Source organism: Pituophis catenifer, unplaced genomic scaffold (genome assembly GCF_029215685.1).
Source record: "Pituophis catenifer annectens isolate HBS135680 unplaced genomic scaffold, rPitCat1.0.hap2 SCAF_3, whole genome shotgun sequence".
NCBI classification, from domain to species: domain Eukaryota; kingdom Metazoa; phylum Chordata; class Lepidosauria; order Squamata; family Colubridae; genus Pituophis; species Pituophis catenifer.
In genome coordinates this window covers 146,323,410-146,349,700 of record NW_027256883.1, presented here as the reverse complement: position 1 = coordinate 146,349,700, position 26,291 = coordinate 146,323,410, and the positions used below count along the sequence as shown (strand labels likewise).

The 26,291-nt window shown below is 36.2% G+C and overlaps 1 protein-coding gene across 1 annotated transcript in view; it reads left to right on the top strand.

Moving 5' to 3' along the window:
- Positions 1 to 23,106, top strand: part of SGIP1 (SH3GL interacting endocytic adaptor 1) — a 125,002-nt gene extending 101,896 nt beyond the window's left edge. The window contains exons 19-25 of the mRNA XM_070939480.1: positions 14,476 to 14,587; positions 16,423 to 16,578; positions 17,116 to 17,248; positions 17,400 to 17,602; positions 20,535 to 20,599; positions 21,850 to 22,014; positions 23,084 to 23,106. Coding sequence (XP_070795581.1) covers positions 14,476 to 14,587; positions 16,423 to 16,578; positions 17,116 to 17,248; positions 17,400 to 17,602; positions 20,535 to 20,599; positions 21,850 to 22,014; positions 23,084 to 23,106 — 857 coding nt within the window. The remainder of the gene's footprint in view (positions 1 to 14,475; positions 14,588 to 16,422; positions 16,579 to 17,115; positions 17,249 to 17,399; positions 17,603 to 20,534; positions 20,600 to 21,849; positions 22,015 to 23,083) is intronic.
- Positions 23,107 to 26,291: the final 3,185 nt, after the last annotated feature.

Genomic DNA, 26,291 nt, shown 5'->3' with positions numbered 1-26,291 from the left:
AGCTGGCAGGAATAGCCAACACCCCAGAAGACAAGCTCAGAATCCCAAAAAATCTTGACAAATTTGAACAATGGGTCCTATCCAACAACATGAAATTTAATGTGGAGAAAAGCAAGGTTTTACATCTAGGCAGGAAAAACCAAAGGCAAAACCTGGCTCAAAAACAGTAACTCTGAGAGGGATCTTGGAGTCCTAGTGGGTGATCGCTTAAATATGAGCCAGCAGTGTGCAGCAGCAGCCAAAAAAGCAAATACAATTCTTTGTTGTATAAACAGAGGCGTAGAATCAAAATTACGTAAAGTATTAATACCACTTTATAAAGTGTTATAAAGTGGTATATTAGTAAGGCTACATCTGGAATACTGCATCCAAAATTACAAAATACTGTCACCACATTACAAAAATGTTATTGAGACTTTGGAAAAAGTGCAAAGAAAATCAACTAAGATGATTGAAGATCTGGAGACAAAAACATATGAAGAATGGTTGCAGGAATTGGGTATGGCCAGTCTAGAGAAAAGAAGGACTAAGGTTGACATAATTTCAGTATTCCAGTATTTGAGGGGCTGCCACAAAGAAGAGGGAGTCAACTTCAACTTATTTTCCAAACTATAGGGTTTCCTGCTTGAGCAGGGGGTTGGACTAGAAAATTTCCAAGGTCCCTTCCAGCTGATTGATTTATGAGAATCAGACTTCAACATTTGGAGGTTCCCACTCTGCCCATTTCAGAAGTAGTTTAAAGTTTTGTTGTTGTTCAGTTGCCAGGTTATGTCTGCCTCTTTGCAACCCCATGGCCATAGCATACCAGGCCCCTCTGTCCTCCACTGTCTCCCAGAGTTCGTCCAAATTCATGTTCATTGCGTTAATAACACCATCCAACCATCTTAATCTCTGCTTTCCCCTTCTCCTTTTCCCTTCAATCTTTTCCAACATCAGGTCTTTTCCAATGAGTCCTCTCTTCTCATTTGATGGCCAGAGTATCTGAGCTCCAGCTTCAGTATCTGTCTTTCCAAAGGACAGTCAGGATTGATTTCCTTTAGAATTGACTAATTTGACCTCCTTGTGGTCCAAGGGACTTTCAAAAGTCTTCTCCAACACCACAATTCCAAGGCATCAATTTTTTGGCACTCAGCCTTCCTTATGGTCCAACTCTCATAGCCATACATTACTGCTGGGAAAACCATAGCTTTCACTATACAGATCTTAGTGAAAGTTAACGAATAATTTAAGGAAGAAGGGTAGCTTAATGTTTTAGCTCTTATTTCTGTTCCAGTAGTCTCAGATTCAGTGCCTAGTTGAATTTAGGGTTAATAGCCATTTAGCTATTTTCGCTTCCAAAATCTTTGGGAACTACACACATCTCTACATTGTGGCCAGTACTGTGCTTGATTTAACCATATACTTGCATATACTTTCCCTACATTTCTAACAAGACTCCTATTAATTAGATAGTAACTGATAAAGATGTTTTGTTTTTACAAGAGCAAGAAAGCTTCAAACACCCTATTGTACTCTGAATATATTTATCCACAGTTGTCATAAATTTGGCATAAAACAGGATCCATAGATGTTTTAGAGAAATAATTAGGTTCTAGCCTGTCTCTGAGGAGACAGAAATATCATATAGATATTAAATAGAAACCCTTATAAGCTGCTTGGATATCTACATGTCAGATCCGGTGAAGCTAAGGTGCCACTCCCACTAATCACACTACATCTTGTCCTGTCTCTAAAATGAGTGAAATTGAAAGAGTTTCCCAGACAAGTTAAGAATTTTTAACTAAAAGGCATAAAAATAATATTAGCTCTGTCTTAGAGATCCAATAAATAAATAAGAAAAATTCCTTCTATGGATCTGAAATTAAAAATTAACCAAGCTATCTTAGTTATAAACAAAACTTTTTTATCATTAAAAATTGTAAAAAATACTACCTATGTCAATCCTTTGAAATTGTTTTGTTATGGAGATGCAATAGCAGATTCTATAAAGATTATTTAGATCTCATAGATGAGTAATCAGCACTAAAATTCCTTAAAATGAAAAAGACTGGAGCTTCAAACATTGCCGAGGACTTATTATTATTATTACCTTAATTCTATTCAATGTAGATGTTATTATGCCTTAAGAAGAGAAAGATTAGGCTTTTACAAACAGAAATACATGGAGACTATTCAGATTGCTTCTCCTTGAAAATTGCTTCAATAAAAGAGAGAAGAATAACCATTTCATAGTTATACCTTTCAGGTGGGCTGGTGTCCATCATCATGTTCTTGGCCACTCTAACTAGGAATTATGGACATTAGGTACCTGGTGTACCTATTTAAAAATTGGCATACCTACCCACTATCCAGAACTTCCTTTCTTGGCAATTGGTTTACAAGGGCTTCTTATAACCTGCTAGCAAAATCCCCCATTAGATTTTTCTCTCCCCAACGTTCTTCCTGATTCCACATTGCCATTAGGTAACAGTGCAAATAGTTGGCAAATGAATCATGTTTATTTTTCCCTCTTTCTTTCTCATCTTTTATATCATGACTGTTATATTATAAACTTACATCCACTATAAGTCACTTTGACTGTTTTAAGAGAAAGGCAGGTGTAAATATATTGACTGCCATTTACTCATCTGAAGGGGGAAATGGATTTTCAGTAGATTTCCATGAAGTCAATGGAATTCCATTCCATTCCATCAATGGATTTTAAGTAGATTTCCATGAAGTGAAAATGCCTTTCAGATGCTGTGTTGTTGATCCCTGGTAAATCTGTCTCTCACCAGAACCAGATGCACATACATGCACGTCTTACCCTAACAGTGATGTACAACCACATCCTAAATGCCTCTGCAAAGCACTTTTACAAAAAGCAGCTGTTGAGTTGAAGTCAGGAAGAGTTTTGTAGAATAGAACTATTAGCCCCTGTACAAAAGCAGCATTAAATATTTGAGAATATTGCCTATTACTGTATACTGTATGGCGGTGTGTGTAAATGGGCTTGTTTTCTTTGAGCCAAGAGCTGTGTGTGTCATTAATGACTCATGAGTTCTTCTAAGTACTTTTTATGGCTTGAATTCAATAATATGATGGATAGTATTTAACAAATTGAAATTTAATCCACGCACAAAAGAGGTATTCTTGGTTTGGTAGACTCTGAAATTTCTTTGGGATGGGTAGTATTGCCCCCCCCCCAAAAAAAAATCAGTTTTCCAATCTGGAAGTACTTCCAGACTCAGCTTTGTATATAGATGTTAACAAATAAATGCTTAAGCTTGTATTTCTAGTTCATCTGTTGGGGGGGGCGGGGAATATGGTCTGGCCATAATATAAAGCATCTCCAGTGGTTTATTGCTTTTGAATAGTTTTTGAATTTATTATTCTCAAAAACAGAAGTTAATTTGAAAACCCTTGAATAATCAAATACTCTTGCTGTTAAATAAATTATATGTAAGTTATATTTATAGTATGAGTTGCTGAGTAGAGAATAGAAGCATGCAAATTCAAAAGTTATTTCAAATAAGAACTAAACAACATTTGATATATAGGCATTTGTTGTGCTTAATTTTGTAGCAAAGTTATGAGCCATTATTAATAGAAGCATATAACTTCAGAAGTTATTGCAAATAAGAACTAAATAACATTTGATATATAAGCATTTGTTATATTTAACTTTGAAGCAAAGTTATGAGCCATTATTCAACTGTTTTAGTGCTATTTTCCACTGCCCTGAAATTATCTATACCAACTGTTTGTGGTATGCAAAAGAAAAATGCAAGAAAGTCAATCACATAATAACAATGGGTTTAATAATATATCACATATTGGCCAGACAAGAGAGGCACCAAATAATCCTAGCTCTTATTTTATTTCTGGGGTATATTTTGGCATCTAAAATGGTCAACTTACTTGCGAATGTATATGGTAGCTGCACTTCTAATAGAACAGAATCTGAGAGAGAGATAAAACTGAAATCTGGATCTAAAATTTAAATAAGTGATGCAGAACTTCAAGGTTTCTAACATACAGTATGTATTTCAACCAAAATAATTATACTGTTTGAGTTTTGGGAAGTTAGATGAAAGAAAAAAAAGACAAAATGCATATCTTCTATTCTTTCCTTAGATATGGGAGGATTTGTTCAGGTTGCATTATATTCTGTAATTATCAAAGGACAAGAGAATTTTGGGGAAAAAAAGAAAGTAAAAAAGTGTCAGAATTATTACTTTCAAAATTCTTTTATACAGGGTGAATTGAAAATTAATTGCAAATATTTGTTTTTGGACGCAAGAAAAAAAACCTCTTTTTTTGCACCACCTTTCTGGACACTAATCCATTATTAATCTTGACTCTGTTGCCCCAAATAAATAGAAGTCATGCCTGTAGACCAGTGGTGGGTTTCAACCAGTGTTACCACCGGTTCACTTCATGCACACGCTTCGCGCATGCTTCGCCCGCACGTGCTCGCTTCACTTGCATGCACATCAAACTTGTGCTCCACGCAAGCACAATGTATTACGGAACAGCTGAGTTGCAGCAATCCGCTCTGCCGCACCTTTCAGCTGGGTTAAAAACAACCGAATATAAGGTATGTATAATTCAGGGGCGGGCAGGAGTGCCAAGCTAACTGTCAGAGAGAAGAGAGAACCGGTTCGCTCTCAGCTCACCATCGCCGCTACCGGCTTGCCCAAACCGGGCTGAGCCGGTAGAAACCCACCACTGCTGTAGACTAAATATCAGCATAAGATATTTTAATCTTCTGTTGAATTCAGTACAATATAGACCCATATTTCAATGATCAAAAGCAATAGACTACCTTGTTTTTCACTCCAGAATTGCCAGAATTTATAAGGAACAGTTCATATTCACTAGTATACAATGCCAAAGTTGCAAAATAAAAATAATTTCAATTAGTTTATTTTTAAAAATTGTTTCAAAACATCTTAAAAATCTATTAAAGGGTAGAATTGACTGAATCAGTAATCAGGAAAAACCCCTCACTTTCTCAACAGAGATAATGTTTCAATTTCTTAAATTAATCCCCAACACAGTATATAGGCAAGTATAATGACACACAAACAACAAAAGGTAATCTATTAAACAAATATATTTTCAGTTACAATTTACCTAGATGTTTAAGCAGCTTAACAGGAGCAAACAATCTCTCCCTGAAAAGAACAAACAGAAATAAAATCTTAAACTATGCTGTGGCTTCCCCCCACCCCCGTTTTCAAAGAATTATTAAAAGTAATTTTGTACTCAGTGCCCCAATGCAAAATTCCTTTTAATAATTATTTGTATTAATAAATATAAAAATTTAAATACTAATATTTAATAGTATTAGCATTAACACTTTTAGTGTTAATAATCAGGACCCAGATTATTGGGAGCAATATGCTGACTCTGTAAACCGCTTAGAGAGGGCTGTGAAATGGTATATAAGTCTAAGTGCTATTGCTATTAATAAATAGTAACTGTGGCTATATTAACTGCATTAATAAATAGAAATTGTAGATATGGCCAAATAGTGAACAAGAAAAGAAGCAAATCCACTAACTTAGAGGTGAGTCAGCAAAACTTGAAGAACAGATGTTAGCACAAACTTTGCAATTTTAAATGGGCTCTGAAAGAGCACACCCAGAATGCATACCAAAAGTCAGACAGATCAACCAACATTAGACAAGTTATTTTAATACCATTTTAACAGTCACTTATTTATTAAATGTATTAATGCAAGCCCATGCACATATACTTTTGCATTACATCTGTAACGTTAAATATAGTACATGGATTGTACCCACTGATCCAGATAAATTCTAACTGCCATGGCGCACTCGGATTAAAATCCACCCTCTCCTCCTGGAAGCTTCCTTTGGGCCTTTCACTGTCTTTTATCTCCTCTCCTTCAGAGGGTTGTTATTGTTTAGAAAAAAATGAGTTCCTGAAAGAAAAAACAGGATATCAATCTGTTGTCCCCAATTCGGGTCTGAGCCTGGTGCCGAAGCCAATGATGGACGCCAGACACGAGGTGCAGGTTTTCTGATTTCTTTTTATTGGAGTACTCCGAGGAAAAGGGCTCCTGGCCAAAATGCCAAGAACCAAGAACAAAGGATTAAGTAAGCTTTATACATTTTCACTAAAAGAAAAGGCGAAACAAGGCGAGATAATAAGAAATATCATCTAATAAACATTTTAGTAATAATTCTACAATTTGTTCTATTGGTCTCTAGCTGTCCCTATTCCTAAACCTTGGCTAATGAATGCCCCAGGGGTTATCTAATACACATTTTATTGGCTGCAGGCCATCTATATTCCTAATTGTTAGCAGAGGTCTGCAAGTTGTCTAACTCTTGTTACTTTTACAAGATTTACCCATGCATATTTCCTGTAGATGAGCATTCTTTGTTCTTGCCAGACACACTCCCCAATTACTGGCTTCCTGATTTACTTTCATGTGTGTATTATGACCTGGCTTTATTTTAGCATACAGCCCATCAAATCTGACAAATGAATAAATTAAAGGTGTCTCCAGGACAATGTTTTTTTTTTGGAGGGGGGCGGACAGTAGTCACTTTCCAGGTATCTGCAAACAACAATTTCTTCTGCCTATGCATTAAACTGCTGTTTTCCTCTTAACACTCCAATCCCACAGTGTCCCATTCTTCAAAGGGCAATAGTAGCAGTGGTATAACCAGCTGCTGCTAATAGATTACCTAGGTTGGGAACAGATTGGAAAAACAGAAACTTATTAGAAGTCACAAGACAGCAGCAACACTTGGGACAATAGAAGAGAATATTTGTCTACCTATTAATTTTTTGACTGCCTATTAAATTATGTCAAGAGCATTGCTTCATAGCTGTTTGGAAGAATCAGGAACAAATCTCACAAATGAAGGCAAATATATGTGCCCCAGGATATTGTTGCAGGATCCAATCTGGGTTTGTCACCTGGACCAGAGGTTTTGTCTTCTGGGCTTTTGGACTGGACCCCATCTTCAGAGAGCTTCTCTCTAGCAAAGTGTGTGCATTGGGCTATTCTGTGTGGTATTTATATGGTGGCTGTTGGGTGTTGCTTAGCAGAAGTACTGATTTACCCCAGGTTATCAAGTACTTAGAAGTCAGGGGCTTAGCATCACAAGGCAACAACAGCCAATAATTAATAGCCATGAACACTGCAATCTATATCTAAAAAGATACACTCTGGTCTTGGTGACTGACTCTGCAGGAACAAATCTCTTTTTTGTGTGCCTTCAAGTCAGCCTTGATTCCTAGCAACTTACTGAACAAGCCCCTGCAGTTTTCTCCACAACCTTTATGGAAGTGGTTTGTCATTGCTTTTTTCCTTGGGCTAAAAGACTGTGACTGGCTCAAAGTCAGTAGTTGCCTTCATAACCAAGGCAGGACTAGAAATCATGGCCCCCTGATTTCTATAGTGCCTTAATCTCTATACCAGGCTAACTGAAGAAATCTCTGCAGTATGGTACATAATAAAATATTTGTGCATTTGTGGTAATTAAATAGACAAGTAGTATTTATCCTTAAAAAGAAATGCACTGAAGTGAATGGCAATTCTCCATGCATTTATTCTGGAAAATGAAGCTTTTCTCTTTTGACATATCTGTGCATCTGGGTATTAAGAGTGAGACAGACTAGAAATTGACTTACATAATAGATGTATTCATATGCTGTTACTCATGATTTCTGCCCAGCAGTGTATTTTCAGAACATTTTTATCTTCTGAAAAAAAAAAAAAAGCCTGATTCTATTTGCAAATAGCTTATTCAACAGGGTGTTTACATCCAAACGTTGACACATTGGCACAATGCTGGTCTTCAGGTGAATAATTACATGTTATTTAGAATTGTTTGCCTCATATGCATCAAGAAAAAAAAAACAGACTTGAATTGTTTCAGATGTATTGCTATATTTTGACAATAATGAAAGTAATTAAAAATACAGGAAATATAGTATATAGGGATACAATCAACAACACCCAAAGAGTGCTAAAGTAATAACTTACTACAATTCTTAATGTTTCTTAAACATTAAGTCAAAAATGTTAAAGTCAAAAATAGAATTTTAAAAAACCCTCAGAAGCCTGAATATAGAAGACCATATATTCGTAAACGAGTTTATTCAAAACTGTAAAAACTATCTGTAGGAAATTAAATGAAAAAGTGTAATTCCTTGTGTGCCTCCTGTCTTAAATGTTTATCAATTTATAACATTCCAACTTCTATCTTCTGTTGTTCTTCATGAACTAGGCAAAACTCTAGAGTCTAAGCCAGGGGTCCCCAAATGCCAGCAACCGGTCTGTGTAAACAAGTGAAACTCCATCTGCGGAATGCAGGCAGCATGCAAAGCTATGCTCCCTCGTGGTTTTCCATGCTGCTGATGCCTAAAAGGTTGAGGGCTGCTGGTCTAAGCTGCTTGCCTCCTTTACAGCTCCTGGCCATTTCTGAAGCCAGCTTTACAAATTCTTCTCTGTATGGCAGAGGGTTGTCAATGGGATCAGGTTGGTGATCAGATGGACCAATCTAGGGCTATCATAGAACTTGACTGGTTGTTCCCCTCTTTCTTGCCTTCTGCATTTGGGCAGCTAAAGCTCATTGTCTGGCCCTTTGTGGGTTGGTCCACCCATCCATATCTTTTCCTTTGCTACTTTTTGACTGATCCCCATTCTATTCCTGTGCTTTCCCAGATGTTTGCAAGCACAGTTGTTCTGTATTCTCTCCATTAACATTAATACAGGCCTATTCTCTCCTCCCCCTGCCCATTTTTACCTTGATGCTACAATAAATAATGTCAGCCTTGTGGGGTGGATCAGACTCAGTGGTGGGATTCAAATAATTTAACAACCGGTTCTCTGCCCTAATGATCTCTTCCAACAACCAATTCACCAAACTGCTCAGAAGGTTAACAACCGGTTCTCCCGAAGTGGTACAAACTGAATCCCATCACTGATCAGACCAAAAAAATCAACTCCCCAAGAAAACTAGAACTGTACTTGATTGATTATGTCCATCACGTCCATAATGGCGAACCTATGGCATGTGTGCCAGAGGTGGCATGGACCCATCGGCCAGCTGGTCTTTGGGTCTCTGTTGTGCATGTGCGGGGGGCAGGGCACATGTGGGGGACATGCATGTATGTGGGGGGTGGGGCGCATGCAGGGCAGCCATGCGCACATGTGGGGGGGCAGGGGCATGGGGGCGCATGCATGTGGGGGAGTGGGGCACATGCATGGCGTGTGTGCATGTGCAGGGGCGAGACACGTACTTGGGGCATGCATGCGCATTGCATTTGGGGGTTTGGCCATGCACGCGCATTCACACGCATTCACGCACACTTCGGGCACTTGGTTTGGAAAAGGTTAGCCATCACTGTCATAGGCAGATGTTCTACATTAGCACTTTATTGAGATAAGCTACTTTGATTGTACTTTTTCTCCCCACCCTGTTATATCCCAGTGAATCAAGGAGAACCCTGCCTGAGTCTTTTCCAAATACTATCTTGATTCCCAGGACTTCAGGAAAGTTTCAGTCCCTCTTTATCTATATAACAGTTCCTGCCTATTTCTCACAAGGTCAATTCTCCCATTCTCTGTACAGGTAGTCCTTGACTTACAATCATTGTTTGAAATTATAACAGAACTGAAAAAGTGATTTATAACTGATTTTCACACTTATAAATGTTGCAGAATCCCCATTGTCACATGATCAAAATTCAGGGGCTTGGCAAGTGACATATATTTATATATTTTCCAGCCGGCTATTGACAAACAAGGCCAATGGGGGAAGCCAGATTCAGTTAACAATTATATGATTCACTTAATATCTGCAACTTAACAACTGTGGCAAAAAAGGTTGTAAAAATGGGAAAAAACTCACAACAACCAACTTGTTTAGCAACAGAAATTTTGGGCTCAATTGTGGTTGTAAATTGAGGACTACCTATACTAGATTATTTTTGTTCTTTCCATACAGAATAAGTATTAATTTTGCAGTATTAAAGAACTGATGATTCAGATTCATGGAAGCAAAGAAATTCCATTCTCAGCCTTCCATCTTTCTGCGGTGGGTAAAATGAGAATCCAGATTGTTGGGGGCAATATGTTGACTCTGTAAGCTGCTTAGAGGGGACTGTAAAATGGTATATAAGTGCTATTGCTACTGCTATTTACTGAAATTTTGTACCTGCATTCCAACATGCCTACACTGCAGCTAAAAGATTTTTAAAAAGAGATGTGTGGAGGAGGGAGCCTTTGCAGTACAATAAACACAGAAGGAGAAAGAAATAAGGGTATGGTTCAACCAGCCTATGCAAATTATGGTCACCTGAAAATGTAAGGATAGAACAAAGCTATTTTGCAAAAACGGGAATCACATGGTAGTCAGGAAACTTTTTTGGACTTCGTTCCCTTTATGAGCCATCAATGAGTCAACTGAAAGAAGAACAGGAGGAAAGTGGAAGGATGAAATAATCATACAGGCAGAAACTTGGTGCTTAGGTGTGGGGAGCATGCAAGATGCTGTAGTCAAATAGTGCTGGGGTTATGTTAGATTGGAATGAAATGTGATAGATCAATCACTTGGAAATGTTTAAGATTGCTCAGAATAGAAATAGTATCTTTGAAGCAGAGCTTCAAATCATAGGCAGGGCATATATTTGTGATGGGCTGAGAGTTGGTGGAGGATGATATCTGTTCCTGTATTCAAGAAGCAGTGGATGGCCCATAGTATAATGGGACCTGGCCAAATTCTAAATCACAGATTTTTTTACTTTAGGCTTAATCCCTGTTGTTGCATAATTGTTCCATTCACTTGTATGACAAAAATATAAATCAGTACAGTATTATTATTATCTGTTCACAACAATGTGAAGTCAGAGTTGCCAGTTCTTTAGCTGATGTTGGTCTCCATACGCATCAAGTTCTTCCTAAGAATCTAGGATTTTATAATGCATCGGTGTAGTATATAGGTGAATCCAAGTATTGTGGCCTTTTGCAATTGACAGCTGGATTTTTTTTCCTCTTCTAAGTTCTGCCCAAGATTTTTTCGTATGGCACCCAGTATGCCAATAAAACTGGGATCACCATAGCTACTTTATGCCATAAGCTTTCCGTTTCAATTTTCAGATCTTGTTACTTTGTGTTCTTCTTCAATTCTTTATCTTCTATTCTACTATCCTCTAGTATTGCCACATCAATTTATCCAGACATTTTTTTTCAACCACAGTTATGTCTGATGTATTATGAGCTAAGACTTTATCAGTCTGTACTTGAAAATCCCATAATATTTTCACTTGCTCATTGTCAACTTTTTTTTCAACTTAATATTACCACCAATTTTTCATAATTTGTATATGATATTTTTTTTTACAGATATTCCAATGAATCAGTTTTGGCAATTGATTATAATCAGTTTGTGCCATCTTGCATAAGTGAAGTATATGATCTACTGTTTCTTTTACTTCTTTGCACAATCTGCATTTTTAATAAATTAATTTTTCAGTTCTGGCCTTGATTGCATTAGTTCTAATAGCTTGCTCTTGCACAGCCAAAGTGGACCCTTCGATTTCTTTTTTTAAATGTTCCAATTATAAGCCATTGCCAGATTTTATCTTTATCCACTTTCCCCTTGATCTTTTGCAGAAGTTTACCATATAATGCTTTCCTTTACAAGAATTTTGTTCAGGACTTTTTTTTACACCATTTTGATATTCATTTTTTGTTTTCTGTACATTTAGTAACTTTACTAAAGTCTTTAATTTGCGTCAGTGCTTGTTCTTGGCTGTCTTTTACATAAACACTTTTGTTCTCTGACAGTTTGAATGATGATGATGATATTGATGATGATCTGTCCAACAAAAAAATCTTTAGACTAGGACTTTTCTAATTATTCGGGTTCTAAGAGTTTGGAAAGAATGATTATTACTATTACTGTATTGTTAAAAAGGAACAAATAAGTTATTTTAATTTATTTCTTAATTTATGTTCATATGTATGTATGGAACTTTATTTATTTATTTTAGAAGTTTAAATGTACTTAAATGTATTTACATTTTTCTCTGATCGGGCACACATATTGTAGGCAGGCGAGATGAAGGATTTTCATTAAATAGGATATTTAAAAACTGAGGAGTACTAAAAAGTTAAAATGCATAAAATGCAAGGACAGTCAGTGAGAAGGTGTGGAATAGAGTTTTTACTCCCGATGCAAAAAATTACCTATTTGGGGGGAACCTAGAACTCAGAAAGCAGAAATTCCTAAAGAGTGATGGATAGAAGCACTACAAAGCTGTTTAACAATGTACTTAGAGAATTAAATGGCTGGGGTTTGCTATAGTAAATGCTTTACTATATATTACTATCTTTTACTGGGTTGAATCTTGAAGCTTTCTGAACTACTAAATATGGTCTCCTCTTGCACAGAAAACACCTGCTCACAACCCTATAATATATTCAAGTCTATTTTACTGTCGTAACAGTTGAATTGAACCCATTCTAGTTAAATCATTGTCATCTTCTAGTTTTAGTTTAAAATCATAGAATAGCTTTTTGTTGATCATATCCAAGGATTCAATATCCATAATAGGCTCTGAAAATAAATCTGTACCTTTTCTTCCTGACTTGGTTTCTAAGTTTGACCCTTATCCCAGTGTATTCTTTGAAAATTAAAATATATGCACACTGTCAGAGGGAGCACACTATTGCTTAAGTATTTAAAAAGAGATGATTAATTAATGAAATTCTCATCTTTTGTAATTTGTAAGTGTAATATACAAAAATTCAGGGTTTTTTTTTTCTTGGTAATCATTGATGTATCAGGAATGGGAGGGGAACATTTCACCTTCAGTTTCTCACTATTCTAAATCAAATATAATAGAAAAATCATATGGACATCATACAGTATATCTGCATATACTGGCTATTAAGAAAATAGCAGCCAACAATTGCTTATAGCTTAGACACTATTACTAAAAAAGTCACAAATTATTATAATGCTTCTGATGCATGTTCTTTTAGTATAATCCATATGAATAATAATCAGCCTTTCCCAAACCTGAAACCCTCCAGATATGCTAGGACTTCAATTTCTGGATTTCTAGTCGACAACTTCAGAGGTTCATAAAACAAAAAAACTAACTGCACATCTCAAAGTAATTTCCACTGGAATACATTCTCCTTTTTTTCAGAGAACTCATCTGTTGAATTTTTGGCGCTGCCTTGTTTTAAACTGGGAGAGGAGGAAGGAATGGCAAGGCAAATGGTCTTTCTTAGTGTGGTTGTTCTTCCTTCCAGCCAAGGCTGTCATTCTCCAGCCATTCTCCCATGTTTCTGAACATCATAATCAGATCTATTAAACCAGTGGTTCTCAATCTGTGGGTCGGGACCCCTTTGGGGGTCAAACAACCCTTTCACAGGGGTCGCCTAAGACCATCAGAAAACACATATTTTCAATGGTTTTAGAAATAATTTTATGGTTGGGGGTCACCACAACATGAGGAACTCTATTAAAGGGTCGCAGCATTAGGAAGGTTGAGACCCACTGTGTTAAACACTAAGTCTTCTTTGGCTAATCATATGGAGCAACCACCACACACTTTTAGGTTTTCTCTTGTTAACTTCCCCCTTTTTTCCTTCGTATACATTAGAGGTCTTCAAACTCGGCAGCTTTAAGACTTGTGGACTTCAACTCCACAAGTCTTAAAGCTGCCAAGTTTGAAGACCTCTGATATAGATTGTCCTTTAAGCAACATTTGAGTACTCACTATTACCAGCAGATTATTATGATCTTAAATTCAACTACCACTAGACTGCCATTATATAAATCCTCAAATGATTGGCCCAAATGGTCATGTTCTACTGTACAACCATGCAAAAAACTGTGTTTCAATTAAAATGTTTGAGGCATCCCTCTTGTTTTGATATTGTCTGAGTTATGTTGGCTTAGCTGTTTAAAGAAATGTATAAATATTGTATATATCTGTAGACTGCTTTTGTGATTAAAAAAAAAACCACAAGTTTGCTTTTAGAGGTAGTCCTTGCCAAACGACCATTCATTTAGTGACTGTTCAAAGTTGCAACAGTGCTAAAAAAAAATGTGTGACTGATCATCAGCCTTTGCACTTGTCACAGCATTCCCACAGTGATGTGATTGTAATTCAGACACTTAGGAACTGTTGTGTATTTATGAAAGTCCCAACACCCTATAGTCACATTTAAGATCTTCCCAGCTGGCTTCTTGACAAGTAAAGTCTGTGGAAAAGCCAACAGGAAAACCACAAATTGTAGTCATGTGATGCCTCACTTAATGATTCCACCACTTAACAATAAACTTTTGGGCCCCTAGTGTGGTTGTAAATCAAGGACTACCTGTGCTTTTAACTCCACCTCTATCTTTTCTTAACATTGATTTGAAATTGATTTTTTTAAAAAAAGATTTAGTGAGAAAAAGGCTGTCTGGGTTTCATTGGTTGCAGGCTCTTCCAGAGGACCCAGCCCCTTAACAATGGGTGCACAAGACACCCTCCCTGTAGCTGCAGCTTTCACTGAAACTGTCAATGCATACTTCAAAGGAGCCGATCCTAACAAGTAAGTGTTGTGCCTTTTCCCCCTTCCTCTTCCCATTTAGTTGGCAATTCAGAATTGGATTTATACCACCCATTTCCTCTGGAGGAGCATTTGTTCACAATATAGCAACAAATCTAGAGAAGATGTTTACCTTCATCAGACACATATGTTGGGGAAAAAATGTGGAATGGCAATGGGACATGATATTTTTCAAAAAATGACAGTCCTTTAAATTATAGTTTCCAAGACTAAATTATACTCTTCCTAATGCTACCCATTTTGTCAGAGTTCTTAATATACCCCTTAATGTCCACGTATTAATATGCCACTTAATTCTTCAAATATCCCTTAATATCCAGAGATGACAAATTAGGATCTAATGTACTTTCGCATGAGTGGAAGGAGATAATGAACTGTATTAGAGATTTCCTATTACTCCCCCACCCCCACCCCATGCTATCAGTCTCTGGGAAACCTGGAGCAAATTTCCAATGCTTAGGAGCTGGAAATAGAAGAGGAGAGCAAGTGCCATATTTCTCCCTCGGTCTTCTGCCCTCAGAAGTACACTTAGTGAAAGTCTACACTATGCAACTCCAGATTTAACCCAGAGATAGTTTCCTTAGTTTTGTACCACATTTTCAGAATCACTAAAACCAGCACAAGTACATCCTAAGGCTACTTCAGGCCATATGTTATAACCCCGTGATGGCGAACCTATGGCACGCGTGCCACAGGTGGCACGCGGAGCCATATTAGTGGGCACGCCAGCTCAGCTCTGGGGTGCATGCGCGCGCCGGCCAGCTGATTTTTGGGCCTTCTGAGCCCACCAGAAGTAGGGAAACAGGCTGTTTCCTGCCTCTGGAGGGCCTGGGGGTGGGGTGGGGAAGGCCCGTTTTTCTTTCTTACCTGGCTCTAGATCCTCTCTGTGTATCTGGGAAGGGCGAAAACTGCCTTTCCCACTCCCTTGGAGGCCCTACGGAGGCTGAAAGGGCCCATTTCCCGACTCCCGTTGGGACAGGAAGTGACGTTTTTTCCTGTCCCCAGCCTCCAGAGACTCCTAGAGATGCTCCTACAGGCTCCTAGAGACTCCTAGAGAGGTTCTGGAGGCTGGGGACAGCAAAAAATGTCACTTCCTGTCCCACTGAGAGTTGGGAAATGGGCCCTTTCAGCCTCCATAGGGCCTCCAAGGGAGTGGGAAAGGCTGTTTTCGCCCTTCCCAGATACACAGAGAGGATCTGGAACCAGGTAAGAAAGAAAAACGGGCCTACCAGGCCATCATGTGCCAGGAGCGGGGGGGGAGGGGGTTGCGCACGCATGCGCGTGGGCACGTGCGCGCGACCCTCCCCCGCCCCTCCTCTCCTGGCACGCGATGGCAAAAAGGTTAGCCATCACTGTTATAACCTTTCATCTTTAGGACACTCATCAGTTCTGTTCATGCTAAGGTAGATAGATACTCATGTAATTCAGAGGAACATAATAAATCAAAGCGTGTAGCCTCATACATTTTTCCTTGCCATTGATCTTGCTTTCTAAAAACTGCTTTCTAAAACATTTTGACTACCTTTTGTAGTCATTTTTTAAAAGATGAAAATTGTGGATATAACTCAATTTGTAATTCTGACACATTTGAAGAACTTGCATTCTTTTTAACAATAGCACAAATTTCTGAGCACCATTTTTCATGTTTCCAAATGAGTGTATGATAGATTAATTCTATACGGATGTCTGAAGTGAGAGTAGAATATGCTAAAAATAAGAAATCAAACTATACATGCATATGTTTTGATTCAAAACTCGCTGGTTATGCATAATTTGTGTGCTCTTTTTTTCTGCCTGCCATTCTTTTGATTCTGAAGATGTATAGTAAAGATTACCGGAGAAATGGTGCTGTCATTTCCTGCGGGAATTACTAGACATTTTGCCAATAACCCCGCTCCAGCTGTTCTAACATTTCGTGTGACAAATTACAACAGATTGGAACATGTTTTGCCAAATCCTCAACTTCTTTGCTGGTAAATATCATTGTAATAACTTTTTTTTTTTTACAGGAAACAGTAATGTTTGCAAGTTTTGCATAAGGCATGTTTACGGCTTATGTTGTTGATTTTATTAATTAATTTTTAAATTGCACTGAAACCTTTTTTTTTAAATGTTCTTTGAAAAGGCTCCCAAATCAAACTGGCTCTAGTGTAATACTTAGGTTAGGTTAAATGGTGGTGTAGGGTTTCCTGCCTGGGCAGGGGGTTGGACTAGAAGACCTCCAAGGTCCCTTCCAACTCTGTTATTCTATTCTATTTTATTCTAAATAGTTTTTAAAAAGCACGAACACTATTTCAATACTCAGAAGAAAACAATCTGTTACCCCAAGAGACTGTGACATGGGTCCATCGGTCTTCTTTACACGACTAGATCACACATTGTGGGGTTTATTTCCCCTAGCCTAAAGAGAAATTCTGCAGCTGGAATTAGCTATAATTTTAATACAAAACTGACAAATATTTTGTATTGATGAAAATGGCATGTGTTCCTCCTGTTTTAAATTAATGCAGTGACAGCACTCATGCTGATGCCAACACAAAGGAGTTCTGGGTAAACATGCCAAATTTGATGACTCACTTGAAGAAAGTGTCTGAACAGAAACCACAAGCAACATACTATAATGTGGATATGCTTAAATACCAGGTATGAGCTCCTTTCTGATCTTGCAGAGTCTCTAATCATAGTTTAATCATAAACCCTTCAGGGGTTCATTATGAAACATTTCTCTCACACTCTTTTCCTTTCTGTGTCTGATGGCTCATACAGATACTAAATGTTCTTTTTGTCTTACAAGGTATCAACACAGGGTATTCAATCTACTCCCCTGAATCTTGCAGTGAACTGGCGGTGTGAACCCACAAGCACAGATCTACGCATTGACTACAAGTATAATATAGAGGCAATGACTACACCAGTAGCTTTAAACAATGTGCAATTCCTTGTTCCTATCGATGGTGGAGTGACAAAATTACAAGCTGTGCTTCCACCTGCCATTTGGTATGAACCAGAGGTGTCCCTTGCCTCTTTCTTATTCCATAAATGTATTTTCTTGGTAACTGAAGTTGAGCAAAACCTTTGGAGAGACTGAAATAGTCTTGGCAAACTATAGCCATGAAGAGCCATATGCTGATTAAAACTTTGGCACAACTTTGTCTGAATTTAGCATTTCAAGTATGATGAGAAAGAGGAAATTCAGAAAAAGCCATCTCTGTTCCTTTTAGGGGTTTATTTTTGTGTTTAAGATATTTCTTGTGTTCTTATTTGTTTTTAAGTGTTTTTACAATTGGAAACAGCCCAGAGTCACTAGGAGTTGTGTGGTATATACATTTCGTAAATTATTAATAAAGGTTTCAGACCAAAGTGTGGTATTTCTCTGCAATTTATTAGGGCAGCCATGCCTTTTTTCAGGCTTCTTCACAAATGTGAGGGGAAAAAGGCCATGACTTCAGTGAGTCAACTCCTTAAGGCAATTTTTAAACAGAAGCCTCAAGATACGGTTGCTTTAATGCAATATTTTTCAAAGTGTGGTCTCAGGATCCCTAGAAATCCCCCCAAACCCTCTCTAGGGCCCTAACTATCAAAATTATTTGCCAGCCAATGTTGAAACGTAATACAAATATTTTAATTTTGAGTTCAGTAAATATCAAAAAATATAACTCCTACAAACAAAAGCTCTTTTAAGATTCTCCATAATTTGTAAATTGATCCCTGCTTTAAAAGTTTATAGCTAGTAGTGACAGTGATGAGACTTTTCTCAATGTTTTTTTTTTTAACTTTTACCATTACCTTTATTGTAAAAACAGCTTATTTACACATTAATTCAAGCTGCTCTAAAGTGGGCTTTCTGAAAGTTCTTTTTTTTTTCCAATTTTTATTTATAAGTATAAACTAAACAGAACAATGAAACGTACAAAACATAAAAACATATAAACATCCATTTCAATACATGTCCAGTTTGTTGCAACTGTAATATACATTTCTCTTTGTATTTTGACTCTTCTTTATTTGGTCATTCCCTTTTGTCTATCTACTATTGATCTTTGTTGACCTATGTCTGTTCTTTGTTTACATCATATTATATTTGGTCATTTTGTTTACTTCCTATTGCTTCATCTCTTTCCTATCTTTCAACCATTTCTCAATGGTTTTCTATGCCTCAGCAAGGAAAAAAATACAGCAGACAGATTGCAGAGAAATAAGAGAAAGTTTGCCAGAGTTTGAAAGTTTGAAAGTTTATTAGATTTCTATACCACCCTTCTCCCGAAGGACTCAGGGCGGTGTACAGCCATATTAAAAACACATAGATTTATAAAATTTAAAACCAGTTAAAATCAAATATATAAAATTGGCCCTCAATTTAAAAACACACATACAGAGTGGGAAGAGAAAGGATTACCTACCTATCCATCTCTTTTCTTTTTAGATTTCCCTTGGCAAATCTCACTGTAGACTTAATTGCAGGAAAGTAATGGACAGGAAGCAGTCTATTGTTGCTATGGTACTATTTGTATCACAAGTTATTGATTCTGATATACCATATTTTTCGGAGTATAAGACGCACCTTTTTACCCCCCAAAAGGGGGTGAAAATTTAGGTGCATTTTATACACCAAATGTAGCCCTGTCCATTCACTGGCCCCCACCCTTTGGCCTGTGCCTCACAGCAGTTACCTCCTTGCAAGCAAACAGCAAGAAAAAACAGCCCCTTTCAGCTTCAGCATAGGTTAATTAGCACAAGTTGATTGGATCGGCCTCCCGACTCTCAGCTGATTTGCTCTCAGCTGTTTTGCGCAGGGCTCTGCTGCTAGCTCCAAAGAGTGCTGGAGCAGATTTTTTTTTCCCTAGCTATCCTGAAAAAACGAAACTGAAAGTAAAGCAGGCTCTTTGCTGCAACATGACAAAATGAGGCAGGGAGAGATTTCTTTTTCTTTTTGCTCACCAAAAAAGGTAGGTGCAAACAATGGGAAATTTAGGGCAAAAGAGGAGAGTTCAAGATTTTAAAACACAAAAGAAAAAAAGCTCTATTTAACGAGGGAATTGTAATAATTGAGATACTATTAATTGTATATTGTGTGGAAAGCAGAAATGGTTAAGTTGTGGTTTGGAGGAATATATGGGGAAAATTATTTGGTTTATTATTATTGGTAAATATAATTAATTGATTTGTAAGAAATTGGATTGCATGGAAATAATTGGAATATTCATGTTCATATTGATTAATATACAAAAAAGATAGTTATAACTAATTGATTTATATAAAAATGTTAAATTTGTATTAAACAATTGTAATATTAAATAATTAACCAATGTGAGGATGGATATAAAAATAGATGACAATGGGAGGGGGTATAATATAGAATAAGAAGGGAAAAATTGAATTTGATTAAGATTAGAGATGAGGATGAAGGGTAATATTGGTTTTTAAAAAAAAAATAGATGAGGAATAAATATGGCAAAAAGGAAATATAGAAATTGTAAATTTAATTGAAATGACTAAACACTGTTTAAATTTGTGAACCAGCAAATACGCTGTTCAAAGAAAATACATTGTATGTTTGTATGTGTGTTTGTCTAAAAAATTAAAAAAAAACTTAAAAAAAAACAACCAAAAAAGGTAGGTGCATCTTATACTCCGTTGCGTCTTATAATATGGTATGGTATGTACAGAATACAAATGTATCTGGAACTAACTGAATTCTTAATATGGTATGTACAGAATACAAATGTATCTGGAACTAACTGAATTCTTAACATTTTAGTATTAAGCTTAAAATACAGAAAATAAATCTAACAAACTCATTTTAGAGCATGGCATGCTAAACATTTCAAATTCAAATTTGCTTACTGTATATTCTAGAATGGAATACAATTTTGCTGGAAGCGTTCTTCAGTGTTCTCTATCTTGAGCAATTTTTTTTTCATATTTTTAGGAATACTGAACAACAAAGGATATTGTGGAGAATTCCTGATATTTCTCAAAAATCTGAAAATGGAGGTAATTATACAAGTTTATATTCCTGGTAAAACTTTCTATCCTTTCATCATTCTTTGACCAATCACTCATATCTTTTCAAGGTCCAGTTAGTCTAGTAGTTAAGGTATTCAACTCGAAATAGAAATAGAAAGCATAGAAAACATATGATATATACAATACAATCAATAACAAACAATACAAACAATGTTGTTATATAATTCAAAAATATATTCATATGTTGAACAATTATCTTTGTAACACCCAGTTAACAATTTTGTGAATATTAAACCAAAACAGAACTCTAACTGAACAAACCAATATTATCTGAGTGCCTAAATAGATATAAAAAATAAACTTTTTATTACTAATGGGAGATATATTTAATATTTTTGAACCATGGACTGATTCCATGATACAAAACACTTTAGTCTGTTCCAAAGTTTTCAAACATAGCTTAATTTATCACAGTCGTAACTTCTTTGTAAAATTTACATGTTGTAATAGTTATACTAATACAAGACTTTCAGATTCATCCAATGTATCTGAGATAAATTGTGAATTCCAAAGATACCGTAGGTTAATCCAAAGGTTTCCAAACTTGGCATGCTGACTGTGGAATTCTGGGATTGAAGTCCACAGGTCTTAAAGTTGCTAAATTTGGAGACCCCTGGGTTAATTGAATACCCTGCCATTTTGCAATTTAGAGTAGTTTAAATTCCTCAAGCAGTGGCTCAAATGACTTAAAGCATAATTTGCAATAAACTGATTTAAAGCTTGAATACTTTAAGTTTCAAAACAAAAGAGCCTTGGTAGTACAGTGGTCTAAGGCACCCTGTTATTAAGCTGGTTATTAAGACCAGCTGCCTGCAATTACTGCAGGTTCGAATCTCGCCAAGGCTCAAGGTTGACTCAGCCTTCCATCCTTTCTAAGGTAGGTAAATTGAGGACCCAGTTTGTGGGGGCAATAAGCTGACTTTGTATAAATATACAAAAGAATGAAGGCTATTGCTTAGCGCATTGTAAGCCGCCCTGAGTCTCCGAAGAAGGGCGGCAAATAAATAAATAAAAAAAAAGTTACTCATGCCTTAAAAAAAAGTTTACAAAATGGTTTCAAAGTTCAATTATCTCAGGGCATAAGTTTGTCATGTGAAAAGACTAGGATGCAATCCAAAACTAATGTTACACCAGTATTTTACTAATGGGCCTTCTAATGGACACAAGACTGCATTGTGTTCTATATTAATGTATCTTAATGAATTTTCTGTCTGAAGGGGTGGGTTCCTTGCTTGCACGATTCCAGTTATCTGAGGGACCAAGTAAACCTTCACCCCTGGTTGTGCAGTTCACCAGCGAAGGGAGCACTCTGTCCAGCTGTGATATTGAACTTGTTGGAGCTGGGTATCGTTTTTCACTTATAAAAAAGAGATTTGCAGCAGGTAAGGAAAAGCTAAATGCTGTTTTCCTAAGGTAATATTAATGATAATTATAAGCCCATCTCATTGTTGGGAAAGATTCAATAGGAAAAATGCCAAACTCAGTCTAAACATCTGTTTTAGACCAACAACAACAATAATAATTAATAACAGAACTGTATATCAACAAGAAGAAGAATTGGGTTATTAGATGTGATAAGTATGGTCTCAGTGTCATTTGCACCTAGTCATCAAGGTGTTAGAAGGTGCCTAGGCAAATCTACCAACTCAGGATTTCATGAACAATGACAGGCACATATTTTAGTTCATAATTCAAGCATGAAAACAAGTCAATCAAACACTGAACTGCACATTTGCAGGCAAAGAATGCAACTTCTCTTTCTTGTTTATTTTCCCATTTGTCTTCTCGTGCACTTCTTCTCAGTCTGTTAAGCAGATGAAGGAGACAATTAAAGAATAAAGGTATTATCAGATGGTTGGTTGATTATATGTTTCAACCATATTCAGTAGTTTAATATATTAATTTTATATAATTTGCTGAATCAGGAAGCAGGCCAATGTTCTCCACTGTAGTTCCAGTTGTGTGTGAACTAGAACTTTGTCAACTTCAGCACATAGGAAGGATACCATGTGGAGAAATGTGGACTTATGTCACATCTTGACCATTTTTATTTAAGATATTTATTAGTACGAAAAATGTACCTTTTATTACTGCATTAAGTCTTTTTTGCTTGATGTGTATCCCCCACCTCACCCCGCAGTGGATATATATGATCTGCTTTTCTAGTTTTTGCTTTTTTCTTTCCTGAAGTGTAAGATGTCCAGAAACATCTGGAGTTGGGTATCCTCCAAACTGTATATGAGTAAATAAATAAATCTATACTTCTTCCTCTTGCACCACAAAACTGTACAATGAAATTCGTGTTTCATAATGATCTCATCAAATATTTAGACCTCACTTTGATTTAACTGGTAATATATTTAGTTGACAATGGTGTGTTTATAAAAATAAATCTAGACCTTACAAATGTCATTAATTTTCCTTTTTACATGCCTTTAATCATTTTTACAGGAAAGTACCTGGCAGATAACTAACCGAAGTATATGCAAGTATGTTGAAAATCCATATAGCTGAGGACTGCAGTGGTTGGATGGTTTTTATATGCTGTTGAGGGGAAACTAACTGAATCCTGTATTCAGGACATTTCTGTTGAAAGCATCAGCAATTCAACATTTCTCTCTCAGAAAATGCCATGTTGATCAGTCCTACAGTATTTACTTCTAGATGTAATATTGTTCATGTTTTAAATTGTAATTATTGTATTTGTAAATTGTACTCATTCTAGTAAGGCTGTATTTTGGCAGTTAGACACTTGAGTTTTAGCATTTTATCGTTCAAGAAATGGGTGTAATTTAAACTGTGATATATATAAATTTAATAGTAGTAATGCTGAATGAGACAAGCTTTCAGAGGCAGATGCATTTTGTCAATGTATACAATTTGAACACAACGCTAACAGCTGTGAGAAAAGGAGTGCCTCAAAAAGAATGTCAAAATTAGCTCACCTGCAAATTCATTATTTTTTTTTCAGTTGATAGCCTATGTCATACAAATATAGTCACATAAATAAACAGATATGACTTTAAGTATTTAATTGGTTTAACTGCAGAACATCTCAGAGTAAATGTTGAGGTGACTATGGTACAAACGTAGTTTTTCAGCTTTAAACATTCCCATCATGTCTGAAGTAAGTTTAAAAAGGGGTGGGGGTGGGGAAGAAACTTTTGAATAACTGTTAGAACCTGTGGCTGAGATAAAGCTTGTACTGAGATAGCTGTTTCTTTTGTTAGTCTAACATGAGTGAACATGAAGGTAAAGGAAGAGCACAATGGTTTAGAAATATTTCTGCTATGCAAGCTCTATGCGGCCTTCCTCATCCTGGTACCTTGCAGATATGTTGGACATCAGCTGGCATGCGAGCACCGGTTTGGGAAGCCTGGCATAGAAAAAGGAAGGAAAGCACAGAAAAGGCAGCAAGGCGCACTTCCCACTATTTTCACTACACCTGGTGCAAGGGGAAGCTGACTAACAAATAACCAGCAATGAAGAGAAATCCTGTGGTGGTGGTTTTATTTTTTACCTGAGCAAGCCTCTGGTTTCATGGATGTGCTTGTTTATTTTTACAGGACAATTTGCATGCCAAAAACTGGCTCTGACCAACATTGTGTTCTTCAGCTAGATTTTAACTTATGTGTAAGTTAAGAAGCATGTCTGAGTGTGTGTGTCTTGTGCACACACATTAGATATCATCCATACATATCAAGATTAGTAGCCGGCCGTATCTGTATTTGAAAGCGGAGAAAAAAAGGAAAGAAAGAACCCATTTGAACAGGCAGAACAGGTGACAAAATAATTGCTGAATTTTTGTTTCCATTCCTTAAACACCAGGATACTCTACTTCAAACAGGTTTCAATTTGCTAGTCAGTGTTACATTTCTTAGGGTCTGAAAAAGCAAAAGGTTTGATTCTCCATTGCTAACATACTAGGTGTGTGTAAATGCTGCACATCTATCTGTTCAAATGGTACCTGAACTATAGCTGAATGCAGTAGGAATGAGGAATATTGTATGAGAAGTCATTGTAAAGAAGTGCAGAGTATCTGTTCTGCTATTTTCTGTGCTTGCGACTAGTATTTTTATAAACTGTGGTCTAACTAGGTTGGCATCCAACTGTCTCACTTGCATGTGAAAATAGCTGTGCTTGACAAGCAGCTATGTCTGCATTAAAACAAGCAGACAAAATTAAAGGCTCTATCTGGACATGAATATATTTGTTTATCATCCAGTATGAAAAATATATATCTTGCAGTGATAGAAATTGAAATTCCACATACATCAAATGCCTTGTTTTGTTAGTTCCTTTTGGTATGAGTCTTGTATTTGAAAACTATAGAGCTAATTTTATGGAAAATATAATATACAATCCAAAAAATATGTCCCCCACTTAAGCTTCACTGGCTTCTCAATCTCACTGATAAATATGATAAAGATTGATTTTTGCTAAAGCTCTGCATGGTTTGAAATGGAAAGTTATCTTTGTGTTTATACTTTGCATTTTTATAATTCTTACCATGTTTGCTCTTTTCTCTAAAAATGAAATTGGCCTATCGCTAGGATTTGTTACTCAGTATCACAAAAGCTTGACAAAGCACATTTTTGCTTCCTTAATGAATAGACAATTTTTTTACTCTGGAATTGTTTCATTTTTGTTTTACAATGCATACCAGTAACCAAGTAATTGGGTTACTATTGGCCATTTCAGATATCTGTGCATTTCCTGATTAGTGCCAACAGAAATTTCATATATTCTGCTTTGAACTAAAAATGTAATTTTATGCAAAGGAAATAATTTACTTCTAAGTAGTTTTTCAAATGTGAGAGCCCCCTTCATTTTTCAGAAATATAATATTAAAGCTAATAAAGGTGACTGAAAATCTTTAAACTCTTCATTGATAAATATAAAATGAAAATTCAGTTTAAATTAAAATAATTTGCTATGTCTGTAACATAAAGATTAGTTCAGAAAGATTATATGGATTCCAAGAAAGGTGTTAGAAACAACATAACATATATATATATATATATATATATATATATATATATATATATATATATATATATATATATGTATATATATGTATATATATATGTATATATATTGCAATGATTTGGAATATAGGCCTTACATTGCATCTAAAATAATAGCATCCAGCAATATATATATATATATATCATCATTTTAGCAATTTAGCCACCCGGGATACATTTACTGGCATTTCTTTAGAAAGTCTTGATTTACTCCTGAAAAAAGAAAAATAGTTATTGAATCTTTAGCCAATTACACAATTCTAATTTTTTACCAGATTTAATAGCAAAAAACCCCACTCTTACTGAAACTTGATTTATGTACCTGTTTAATCTCAAATAACTATAGGCTTTTTGTTGTTGATGATTCCTGTTTCCTTAGTACAATTAAAATTATTAATTAGGATTATTAAAAATATGAATAATGTCATGTAAAACAGGTCTTTTTTAAAATTATGCTTGTAGATTGTTTCTGAGCTTATTTACCAAAAATAAACTTTCAAGTAGAAGTTTAACTTAGCTTAGCTTTCCTCAAGTTGGGGCCGTTCAAAAGTCCATTCCACAGAATTCCTAACCAGCGTGGTTTGTGGCTCTACTGACAGGTCATCCTGAAAGTGGCTATTGTAATGTATCAG